Raw genomic sequence first — 12,419 nt, forward strand, 5'->3', positions numbered from 1 at the left:
CCTTGAACCTCTGTTGCTTCCTTGCCGTCTTTCCGCAGCACATGCATTTAGCAACTCCAACCAAAACAGAGTTCACCCAGTTTTGAACTGAGATCAACACGATATCAATCACTTGACATCCAATTACAGTTCAAGGAATTGGGTGCTGTGTTCATAAATCTATGACAGAAGTTGGTGTATGAATACATTAAGAAAATAACAGCACAACCCCCAGATTATTAGATATTTAGCAAATTCAGTGTTAATCAGATAAAAGACACACAGTTCTTCCAAAGAATACGAAATTATCGATTACATGAATATACAGTTGTGAGGAGTTTCATAAGTTGCCGACATGATATCTGATGATTTTCCCATCAGGATCACTAGGTAGAGGTTTAGATGAGGTTGGATGCCTGAATTGGGTAAGCTTTCCAGATGGTTATTTGCAGGCAATTTTTTTTTGCATTTATTCAACACAAATAAATTATAAAGTGTATCCATATAGTGACGAGATACTCAAACAATCAATCACAGATGAAAAACGATTAAGATGTCAAGACATCAATGAAAAATCACTACACAATAACACAATAATATCGTCTCGTTAAAGCTCAACAACACAGGAGTGAATTATATAGTGTATCCATATATTGAAAAGATACTCAAATAATCAAATGCAAATGAAAAACAAATAAGATATCAATATATCAATGAAAAATTACTACACAATAACACAACAATATTGTCTCGTTGCAGCTCAACAACACTAGAATGCAAGATATATCAGTGGTTTCTACGGTATTCGAGGACAATTCAAATGGCATGCATAAAGGAATACAAAATCATGAAGCTAAGATGAAGCCTCAAACCTCGATGCTGCAAGATAATGAAATAAGAACTTAGCTCAAATGGAGTTCTTTGACTAGAGTAACAGGTTCTGATGTTTGTGGAACACCATTAGGAGCAGAATTTTTGGAAGGAGAAGATGCTGCCTCTTTTGCCCCCGGTCCAGTGGCATTAGGTGCCACATCCTTAGAATTTTTGGCATTTTTTCCATCATTCCCATTTTTAGCTGGAGCAGCTGCTAGAGGGGGTCGTGGTAACATGTGAGGCGGGGGATTGTGCTTCAACTTCACTAATATTCCACGCAACCTTGCGAGATCGGTTGCTTTGCCAGGTTTAGGCCCTTGGATGACTGTGATCGATGGTTTCTTATCTTTATCCTTCTTTTTTCCCCTCTTCTCGATATTGGGCACCTCATTTGGAATGAGCTCTCCTATGGCTTTCCAATACTGTTTATCTGCTTCTTTATGGAACTTTTCTTGAATTGCCAGAAATGACTGAACAATGTAGAAATCACAGATATGATGGGTTTATAATTTCCAATAACCAAAGTGAAAAAAGAGGCATGAGTCAATCAAGGGAATAAAACCATAAAGCTTAACCTTCTCTCTCTCCCTGTTGCTGGTCTTGTTCGTCTCCAAATTAAGCTTTCTTTTCTCATAAAAAGATTGCTTATACTCCTCAGCTTCTTGTATAATCTGATCTCTCATTTCTTTCTCCCTCGTCTCCTTTTCCCCAAGTCGAATGGCATTTTGTCTACAGCAGAGAACCATTTGCATATTAATGGGAACACAAATATTCTTTCCAGAAAGTCAAACCGAAGAGGATCTTTCCTAGCTTATTTAGGTTGAGTTCGATGGTAAATCTTACAGGCCTGTGGTTTTCTTCTTTTTCTTTTCATTTTTTCCCTTTCAGCCTTTTTGGTGTGTGTGGATACTTTTTATATTTTTTAAATTTTTATCAAACAAGCAGCATGAAATGTAGAATATCACAAGTCAACAAAATGGCAGATCAAAACCGGGAAAATTGTCCTTGATGGGGTAAGTAAATGTCTATTATACATGAATTCTATTTTTCAACCCTCCCAATCAAGGTACTTCTATAAAATGAACCGTGATTCCAACCATCCCAAATTAAGCAGTGGCTTTTTAATCACTTAGGTTCCTCTAGGTTTACCATTAAGTCATTTTCATCATACTTTCAGCTGGGAACATGCTCAAAACATCTGAAATGATGGTATAAAATTGAGCTTTTGTGGGATTTTAAGATGGTTTAGACACAAGAGACGTTTTCCCATTATAGGTATTTATAAATTATAATACATTTGTAGGTATTTATAAATCATAATACATTTGTCAAAACACAAAAAGTAATTTAAATATAATGAGAGACAAGACGTAACTTTCTTGACGCAAAGCTGTGAAGGATAAAATAAATAATTGGTAATCAAAGCACAATAAAGGAAATGAATCCATGTAGCTAAGCCAACTAGTTTGATAAGATGCTATTAGTTCATGAATATGCTCAATTATCATAATATATACGTTATTGTCAACAAAAATCAGTCTTGTTTAGCTTGAGCTAAACCCAGCTTCCTATAGTCCATAATGTCCATTGAGAACAGATAGATCGTAATCGTTATTAAAGAAATCCAAGCTAGATTCTGAAGGAGAATGCTTACACCTAAACCAAAATCTCTCATAAAACATTATCAATATGGAGTACTAATGAATTTTAAGATTCTGGAACAATGATATACCCAAACCCCGATTCACTGAAACCCGACCATTCCCGGGATTGCTCAAAGTAAAAATTAAAAATAAAAAATCAAGCTTATATTCGAGAAACAATATATCGATCAATAAAATTCCCAACTTAAACATCATTTAAACCCTAATCAAGCAATCGAATGTGACAAAATAGCATAAGTAAATCGGACCTCCGCCATTCCCGAAGAGCGAATCCTTCTTCTTGCATCTCATTGGGAGGTGGGAGGACCGGTCCATCCGAGCTGAATACTCCCTCGGAATCTTCCCCATTGTCATAAGGCGACTTTCCATTTCCATTAGAGATCGGGACCGGCCCAGATGGTACAAATGGCTCAGGATTAGAACCGAACGGATCGGGGCTGTTCACATCATCCACCGTCACCTCCTCGGAATCGCCGTAGGTGTAAGCGGCAGCAGAATAAGGAGGGGTGTCCGTGGAGAAGGCGGTGTAGGAGTCGTCGTAGCCTGTATATCCGCTGTAGGTGTCGAAAGATGTCATCTCTTTCGCTCTACAGCACAGGTTGATGACTTAAATTGGACTGTGTTTTGTTCTTGAGACTCTTGAAATCAGTCTGTCTGATGCCAAGTATTTACGCTACATTTCAAGAAAAATATTTAAAGGGATAATTCATTGCAGTCCCTCATTTTCGGTTGCATTCTTGATTTGGCCCCCCGTTCGCCAATTGACTCAATTTAGTCCTCCGTTTTTTCGTCGTGTTTCCGAAATCGGTCATTCCGTCCAATTCAGCGTTAAAAATAACGGAGTTTACCTGTTATGATTTATGGGAAGCACCACTAAATTGGACGAAAGGATCAATTGTGGTAACATGAAGAAAAAATAGAGGACCAAATCAAGGACGCACCTAAAAGTATAAACCAAATTGGGAATCACCCCAATATTTAAAATAGCCTATCTAAATATTTTACCAACTCATTTTTAATATAATAAAGAGTTTGAAATCATAATGAGAAAATACTCATTCCTCAAAAAAATATGATATATAAATATATATTTATTTCGTAATAATGAAAAAGTTTTAAAAAGATAAAATTGTATTTGAATTGATGAATTTCAAATGTATTCAATATTTGCTTTTTAGAAAAAAAAAAAACAAAATCATTAACTTTGAAATTCACTTTGCATGTTTATGTAGTGTTTTATTTTAATTTTGATTATCAAATTCAATCAATAATAGAATCATTTGAAATATATTCTATTTTTTGTGTAATTGATATGTAACTAAATAAGATATGTATTTAAGATTTGATCTATTATTTCATTGCTTACCATAACACTATAATCGAAATCCACGAATTTCAAATTATCACTATATTGAAAGTCTAATTTGTTAATGTATAACAATTAAAAACAACACATAATAAAATTCTAGTTTGTTGTGGTGTGAATATAATTTGTCATCAAGGATGTTTTTTGAGAAACTTGTTGGAAATAATGAGATTCGGATTCTTCTCCTCACACTCTCTCTCCCAATTCAAACACTTAGCAATTATATATACGCTCACAACCTCTTATCTTTTAGTTTGCAGCTATCGAACTACCATAGTTGCTTTCTGAACAAAGAATATGTTTCTGAAACTATAATTTACTAATCAAAATGGTGCATGAACGAAGATGGGCTTAGACGCTCTGAGAAGAATTTTAGACTAGCCCAGCACGATAGTAAAGTCTAGCTCGGAGCTTCGTAATTGGGCTTTTAAGTAAGAACCAGTTTTTAACGTAGGTCAAGGGAGAACTTAAAAAAGCCCAGTTCTTTTTATTATTCATATATTCCATTTCCGGTCCAATTCACACACACAAGGTTGATACTACATCATCAATTTCTTTTAGATTTGGTGTAGTTTAAACTCAAAACATAATTCTTGGGATGCTAGAGGCTAGAGCTGCCGTCCGTTCCTCCAAATAAAATAAGTGAGTTGAGTTGATAATGTCCATCGCATAAAGCAGACAAGCTGATCCGTTTCGATAACGCTAGATGTTAATAGCCAATGATAAGTTAATCAGTTGGTCGTTAATTAATCCGCTTGATATGTACATGTATTCCAACCTGTAGGGCGGAGATTATGTCAATCCAATTGCCTCAAAAGATTTTGAACAGTATCGCAGCATCCATATTATCTATTAGTTAATTACCCATTCTGCATGTTAATCACCGACCCTAATCTTAACAACTACATACGCTGTACAATAACCCGCAGCAACATTATTATAAATCAATTATTAAACATAAAGGGGCCACCAAATTACGAAAGCACGTGGTTTAGTCCAATTAGACTGTTTTAGACTTTTATTTCAATAGTTTAGTGATTAATTAAAGTGAGATGATATAACATATTCAACTTTCATAGATATATATCACAAAAAGTAGGGGCTCTTGCAAGTTAATTATGACGTTAATTAATTATTAGTTTATCGATGCGACAAATATTCCCTTCGGACAAGTTGTAAGAAAATACAATTGCTAAAGGTGGCTTTACGTACCTAACTGACCGACCGACCTGCAGAATTAATTTTTATTATCAGTTAGTTCTGATCATCAACGTCGATATGAAATAGAAATATGATAACTAAATGTCGATCGATATGCAAACTTAGTTAGCCCGCATTTTTCTATATAGATAGATAGCCTCTTTTTTTCATAAAAACAGGTTTTCATACATGCACTCCAGCTAGGCACATGAATAATGACCCCGATTGGAATGATCCTAGGCAACGAGAAACCACCATATGCCAGCTAGATAATTATCTGTTTCTTTTTTATAAAAAAAAAAAAAAAAAAAGGATCGGCACTAGTGACCCAATCGATAATTTTTATATATAATAAATTACAACTCTAAATCGAGCATATATATTCCGGAACCAAATTTGGCGAATTAAATACGAGCAAAAATTCATGATTCCGTCATTATTAAGCTAGTGTTTGCAACATTTAAAACAAAAAAATTAGTCTTTCAGATTGCATGTATAAAATTACACATGAAAGCTGAAAAATCACTTTTTTTTAGAGGTTGCAAACACTATCTAAATATATAACTGATATTAGAAAACCCACTTGTGGTAAATGATAAATCATTTGTATCATAATTATGTCTATTTATATGAGATTAAATCATTATCTTTTGATCTTTAAATTATATTTGGAAAAGCAGTTGAAACTTTAATTATATAATTTGATTTGTATTCAAATTTATCAAATTCAAGTCAAACTCGAACATGCTCAAACTTTTTTGAGCCGAACTCGGACACAAATTATTTTGTTCGATAGTTTACGAGCTTTAGTATTTTATTAATATAATATAAATATGTTAAATAAATAAATTTCGAGCCTTTCGAGTACTTATTTTCGAGCAATAATTCAAATAGTTCGTAAAAATGTTCAAATCTTTCGAACAGAACTCGAATTCGAGTTTTAATTCGAACCGAATTCGAGCCAAAAGTTTAAAATTTTCGAACTTCGAATCGAGCTCGAACCTAAATAGAACTAATTTGAGTCTTCATATTTTCATCATATTCAACTCGATTCGATTGATTTACACCACTAATACGATGTCAACTATAGCAGCAGCATGATGTAGAGATGAACGGAATTAATTAGCCAAAGAAGAAAGCATGTTTGCACATAATTGCCACGAGACTGCACAGTAGACAGATACCCCACATGTAAAAAAAATATTATAAGGAAACCCTCTGTAATCTGTACCATTGAACTTGGTTCATATTCTCCCTTTCTCTCGTTCATTATTATTAGTTATCATCATATTTTTACAGGTAGATTGACGGATGGTGATATGCGAAAACAGTTATTTTCTTTAAAAAATAGACAATAGAATCTTACACGAGCACGCTTATTAGTTATTTCTCACCACATTCCTTTTAATTTCCATTCATACCAATCTCTGATTATATTATCCATTCTTACCACTTGAGATTTCAAGAATTTATTACTCCTCGTACTATTGATCTGGTTGATTCATTTCATCTGTTGCACACGAAACCCTTCAACTAGTTTTCATTCTCTTTTCCTAGAAGGGATACTAACCGAGAGTTTTTTTTTAAAATATTATCATCTAGCTTTGATCTTGCATTTGCTATTTGGGTTTCTTGGATTTGGATTTTTAGGCATGGGTTTGAGTACCAAGCAGGTCTATGGTGATGATCATGGGCGTGAAGTACTGGATCAAACTTTGGTTCAGGCAGGGTCGCCGGAGCTGTCGAAATCTGCACACCCTTTGAAGTGCCCAAGGTGTGGTTCAACAAATACCAAGTTCTGTTATTTCAACAATTATAACAAATCTCAGCCTCGCCATTTCTGCAAATCTTGCAAAAGGCACTGGACAAAAGGTGGCACTCTTCGTAATGTTCCCGCTGGTGGTGGCCGCAAAAAAAAGCGACCCAAGATTATAAATTCCGCCGCCGCCATCACTGCCTCCTCCCTGGGGCCACAAAATTGCAGAATTCTTCCGTTGAGTAACAATAATGGTGATCAGAAAACTATGTCTAATATTATCAGCCATGCCTTAATCCGCTCCCCGTCTTCCTTGTCGCAAAGCACTCACACAACAAACGGCATCAACAAAGCAGGTTTGAATAATGTCTCAGTGCCGAGTTATATCAATTCCAACACAGAATGTTCATTTTCATTTTTAAGCACAAAATTTGACATAAAGATTACTTCTTTGGATAGTAATCCCACCACTTATCAATCTTTAAAAGCATATGATCACCATTCAAACAATCGCGACTCCATAGAAGAATTTACCATTACGACAGTAAACACTAGTACTTCATCCCCCAGAAACATACCGTTGCCCAACTCGGCTAACAGCGGTTCCACCGACTTGCCAAGCTATTGGGATTGGAATGATATTGATTATCTGTTAACTTCTTCTGATCATCTCAATATATATTCACGGGATGATATCCATGATTTAGAGATCAAACCCTAAAGTTTTAAAGAATCTGGATTTAGTTATGTATTTTCCTAATCTTAAATATATAGCCTATGTATGTACACACATTGATGGTCGCATTTGTATAGTTTTTCAGCGTCAAATTGTTTGAAGCTGTCACTTTTGGCATCAGTTTTCAGGCTAGGCAGTAGATATTTATGATGATTTTAGTGTCAAGTTTGAGATCTTTGCGTTTACTTAATTTCTTGAAGATGAAAGGATTGAAGAAATGAAATATTGCATGTTGAGGCGCGCGCATTCCCCAGGTTGGTGAGTTGAACAGTTATCCGTACTCTGGATTGTCGATCTTTGAATGAATATTGAGACTCGACTTTGAAAATTCTTTGCGTATTTATTTAATGTTTAATTTATCAAAGAGAGAACAAAATCAAGCCAACTTGTGTAATTATAAAGGAAATAGATTTCTCTTTGACAACATTGAAGCCAGATAAATTTTACATAAATACAATAAAACTAACCCATAATACTAACGAACATGAAGAACAACTCCAATTGCATCAACCAACATCCACATATTTTCGGAATTCATAATTAATAGCGTTCACAGAACAACTCCAATTACATTACTATTTTGTAAAATGTCATAAAATAATTGAAACAGTTACATATATTTTTTATCTGAATATTTAAACGACTTGTTGTACGCAAAAATTCAAATATAATACGACAATCACATGCACATACAGTGTGTATGAAATATCAACACGACAATGTCCGTTTAAAATGCTTTATAGTAAATACCCAACAATCAAATAAATAAATAAGCACATTCAATCATCACACATGTATAAACGATAAAGAGTATATAGAATATACCTATACCAAAGTAGTGAAGGAAGCTAGAATTTTAGCGGTCTCTTTATTTCTCTTTATATATCAGTATCACAAAACAATTTACTTAGCCATAGCCAAGTAATGCCGGATTCTGATAAATCGATAAATCATATGCATAAATGCCTCAACTCTCTAAAACTGTCGCCGAATTGTTTTCATTGAATGTATAGTGTGTAATTAGTGATGAGGATCTGTTTCGATTTCTTGAGCCAATTCTCTTGTGAGCTTATCAGCACGGTCATCATGGCCGCCAGCAAACGAATAAACTCTGAAAGCGAATTGGAATGCTCTCCAAAGCATTTTCACGGATCCTTTCCTTTTCGCTTCCTTTTCATTTTCTTTATCCTTGACATTTCTCTTCTCCTGCATTTAAATCCAATATAAATTTAATCCTTGTTATAGGATAAAAAAACACGAGGAGCGATCTGAATAATTAAATGATAAGATACCTTAAGAGCCAGTTCCATGCAGCTTGAAGAGATATCGACCATTAGTTCTTTGATATGTACAAGGATGTTGAAATCAAAGTTGATCTTGTGAGCCTGGAATTTCTTGGATTCTTCATCTTTAGTACGTTCCAGGGCATCCATTTCACCCTTCATCTGGATGCCATTGAGATATGAATTCAATAAGCGAAAAGAACAGGGATTTTTGTAAATATAGTAAGAAGATCAATTCATTCGGTTAACATATGATAAGGCTCACCTTGTTGAAGTAACTCTCAGCCTTGTCCAGGTGTTGGGCAACAGGTGACACTATTGGCCAGTTTTTTAAAGTACTGGCAACAGAATCTAACTTTGAGTAGAGAGAGGCTGCAATTCTCAAAGCTTCCAATTTCTTTGAAGGGAAATCTTCAAATCTTGCTAGAACCTAAAAGATTTTGCGACTTTAGGGGATGACTGTCGAACAATGATCATGTTATTGTGATAATAAGGAGTATGTGTAAACCTGAGTTTCATCGGTGAGTTTCTCAAGATGAGATTCCACATGTTTGTGGAATTTCAGGAACTCGGTCATGTCTGATGTTTGGAAAGAATTGATTGCTGATTTCACCTCCTTAATTGTTTTTTCGTAGTTCTTGACGTCTTCTTCAATTTGTTGGAAGTATGCTGACCTGATTATACATTCACACAAGAGTCGGGAAAAAACTTCACATCTTTGAACCACAAAAGGCATGTCACGAATTCCAAAAAAAGATTGTGTCGTAATTGGATGAGAACAGAAGATTGTACCTCTTTGTCATTTCTGCCAAAGCATCAGCCATTCCTTTCTTTTCTCCAGAGGCTGCTCCAACTTTACCCTTTCTCCCTGATGATTTACCATCTAAACTTGATCCTTCTACTTTTCCCTTGAGAAGCCGATAAAGATTGCCCATCTGGGACGATCTCTTCAGTTTTGTCATAGCTTTCTTGGGACGGAGGTTTTTTGCGCCAGAAGGCCCTGGAGGGGGCGGGGGAGCAGCCACATTTGCCATGTTCATTGCAGGTGGTGGGGGTGGAGCTGGCCCCTTTGATCCACCCATAGGTGGGGGAGGGGGTGGTGTTGCTCCATGCCTCACTGCCATTGGTGGAGGAAGAGGCAGTGGTGGACCATTCCTTAATGACGAGGGTGGTGGAGGAGGAGGTGGTGGTAGCGGTTGTGCTGTTGTAGTGGAAAGCAATGGAGGTGGAGGAGGCGGAATTGGTGCAGGCACAAAGTGTGTTGACAGTAGAGGTGATGGTACTGGTGGCGGTGGTGCAGGCACAGATAATGCTTGTGGGCACAGTGTCACTGGCATTGTATCATTTTGAGCTTGTGGCATTGGTATTTGAAATTTTACCTCGTCATTTGGCAATGATGTAGGTGGAATGAATACTACAGGCGTAACGAATTCTGTTACATTTGATCGTAACTTCGGAATGTCCATAACGTCTATCATCTCATAATCTTGGTCAGCCTCATTGATACTACCTGTTTCCTTCACTTCAGAACACTTCTTTTCTTCAAACTCAAGATTGAGTTCTCTCTCCGCCTTACGGGTTTGGATATAGTAGCTAGAATCTTGTACGACAGCATGAGGGAACATGTGAAACGAAAGGCGCTTTATATCAATGGGGTTCAGTTTTTCAATTGCTTGAACCCTGAGTGGCAAGAGTAGAGGCGGAGAATAAGGCCCTGTTTTCCCTCCTTTAGTCGAGGATTTCCATGCTTCGGGAAGGACTGAAGTTGGGGTTGCTGGAGAATCCGAAAGTGTATTATTGTTATCTGAAAATGATCCAAACGGAGACTTTCCAAAGGCTTGACTTGCTGGAGGACTAGATTCCCTCATCTCCTCGTCTTCATCACTTTCATCAAACAACCTTTCTCTTGCTAGCTTTATTATGTCCTCAAGCATCATCACAGCTGATTTAAAAGCGCAACATTTCAAAAACCTTGGATGAAGAAAAACTACATTTAATATCTGAACTTGATTAAGACAGCATAAACAACATACCGATTTGCTCCAATTCACAGTGCTCCTGTTTCATTTTCGAGTCATACTTACATTTGACCATCCACTCCTTTGTCGTCCACAGGGCTCCCAGTGATTTCATAGCATCACAAAAGAATTTAAGAGCCTGTTTTGGTGGGATCAAAGATATATTACCCCATATAAAAATTAATCCCTTCAGTGTAAAATATTTTCCAAAGTACCGACATCATCTAACCTTGTGCATTGATGCACCTTCAATTTTTGAAACTAATAGGTCAGGTTTGATTACAGGATGCAGTTTAAAGATATCGTTCAGGGTCAATATCAGCAGCTGTTGAAACGAGGAAACACCGATACAATTAAATAACAAGAAAGAAAATTAAAACTCTAAAAATTTAGAATTTGAGCCACCTCCGTCACGGTAGCGGAACCGCTGCAAGGAGCGAAATCCAACAAGTCTCTAAAGATGGAAATCTTGTTCTTGAGATCCGTCATCGTCAAAAAGTTACCTGCCACCCCGCAAGAATTGCTGATTTTTGAACCTTTTTGGCCTTTCAAAATCTTTGATGCATCAAAGATTTTATTGTGCTCCGGTTGTGATTTCCCCTGCCATGTACAAACTAATGTCAATATATTTTTCGCCTTTCTCATATCTTTCTGTCACATTTTATCACCAAGAAGATGTTCAAATTGATTAAAATTGAAATGGTGTAAGAAGCATGCATACCTCAAATCCAGAAGCCTTGTTACGTAAAAAGAAAGGTGCCACCCCACAAAATGCCCTCGTCGCCATGGCCAACTGTTCAAAACTTTTACCAAACAATATTCCTGGTATATTAATCTATTAATTATTAAACCACTTAAATCAACATAATCTGTCAATTTCCGAGCATATAATAGACAAAATAAAAACAAGAAATAACAAAGAGTTGATATTTTGTTGAAGACCATTCAAATTCAATTTAAAATATTGCATTCAGAATTGGATAACGTGCATCCCAAATCTTTATTTTGTCTGTCAAATTTTCCTCAAGGACAACTTCTTCTTCTCCCCTTGTTTCCAAAAGAGGGAGAGAGTGAGAGTCGAATTGGCGAAAAGGGATTCTCGATTATTTTAGGAACAAAACCGCGTGTTGCCGTATTTTGCGGGGATTCATCTTTCTTAATCAGTCATTAATTACGAGATACGTTGAGGTGACAAGCAAACTGATAAATTCCCATTAAAAAGGGGAGCATTAGTGACTGTAATTCATTCCCAAATCAAATTCGTAGATTAATTTAGATAAAATTATTTTGACTTTCGTAATAGCCGACTTGAGAGGGGATGGATATACACATTTCCTATTGAATTCACTACTTTAATGTGCATATTAACTACTTTGAGTTCTTTTATTTATTGAATCCATCGTGCTATTTTACTAGAAATGCTTAATGATTTAGCCATTGCATCACAAATACAATTGTGCTCATAATAATGGATCAAGTTAAATTTCTAAAAATTTGCAACACATAAATATATATGGTAGTCGTAAATCCTATTAAACAAAAAA

At 35.9% G+C, this 12,419-nt stretch overlaps 3 protein-coding genes across 3 annotated transcripts; 1 reads left to right on the forward strand and 2 right to left on the reverse strand.

The window, feature by feature from the left end:
- Positions 1–565: 565 nt before the first annotated feature.
- On the reverse strand, positions 566–3,159 carry LOC140987931 (clathrin light chain 2-like). The gene is made up of 3 exons (XM_073456696.1): positions 2,765–3,159; positions 1,428–1,581; positions 566–1,322 (listed from the first exon to the last, which is right to left on the reverse strand). Exons 1-3 carry the CDS (start codon positions 3,091–3,093, stop codon positions 882–884), a joined length of 924 nt encoding a protein of 307 aa, XP_073312797.1. The 5' UTR covers positions 3,094–3,159; the 3' UTR covers positions 566–881.
- Positions 3,160–6,484: 3,325 nt separating this feature from the next.
- Positions 6,485–7,951, forward strand: LOC140988979 (uncharacterized). The gene is made up of 2 exons (XM_073458108.1): positions 6,485–7,586; positions 7,846–7,951. Exon 1 carries the CDS (start codon positions 6,735–6,737, stop codon positions 7,557–7,559), a length of 825 nt encoding a protein of 274 aa, XP_073314209.1. The 5' UTR covers positions 6,485–6,734; the 3' UTR covers positions 7,560–7,586; positions 7,846–7,951.
- A 348-nt stretch (positions 7,952–8,299) lies between these two features.
- On the reverse strand, positions 8,300–11,999 carry LOC140987311 (uncharacterized). The gene is made up of 9 exons (XM_073455769.1): positions 11,597–11,999; positions 11,281–11,475; positions 11,105–11,200; positions 10,891–11,014; positions 9,650–10,799; positions 9,366–9,531; positions 9,123–9,287; positions 8,867–9,019; positions 8,300–8,780 (listed from the first exon to the last, which is right to left on the reverse strand). The coding sequence occupies exons 1-9, from the start codon at positions 11,660–11,662 to the stop codon at positions 8,595–8,597; spliced, it is 2,301 nt and encodes a 766-aa protein (XP_073311870.1). The 5' UTR covers positions 11,663–11,999; the 3' UTR covers positions 8,300–8,594.
- Positions 12,000–12,419: the final 420 nt, after the last annotated feature.

Source organism: Primulina huaijiensis, chromosome 11 (assembly GCF_012295235.1).
Source record: "Primulina huaijiensis isolate GDHJ02 chromosome 11, ASM1229523v2, whole genome shotgun sequence".
NCBI classification, from domain to species: domain Eukaryota; kingdom Viridiplantae; phylum Streptophyta; class Magnoliopsida; order Lamiales; family Gesneriaceae; genus Primulina; species Primulina huaijiensis.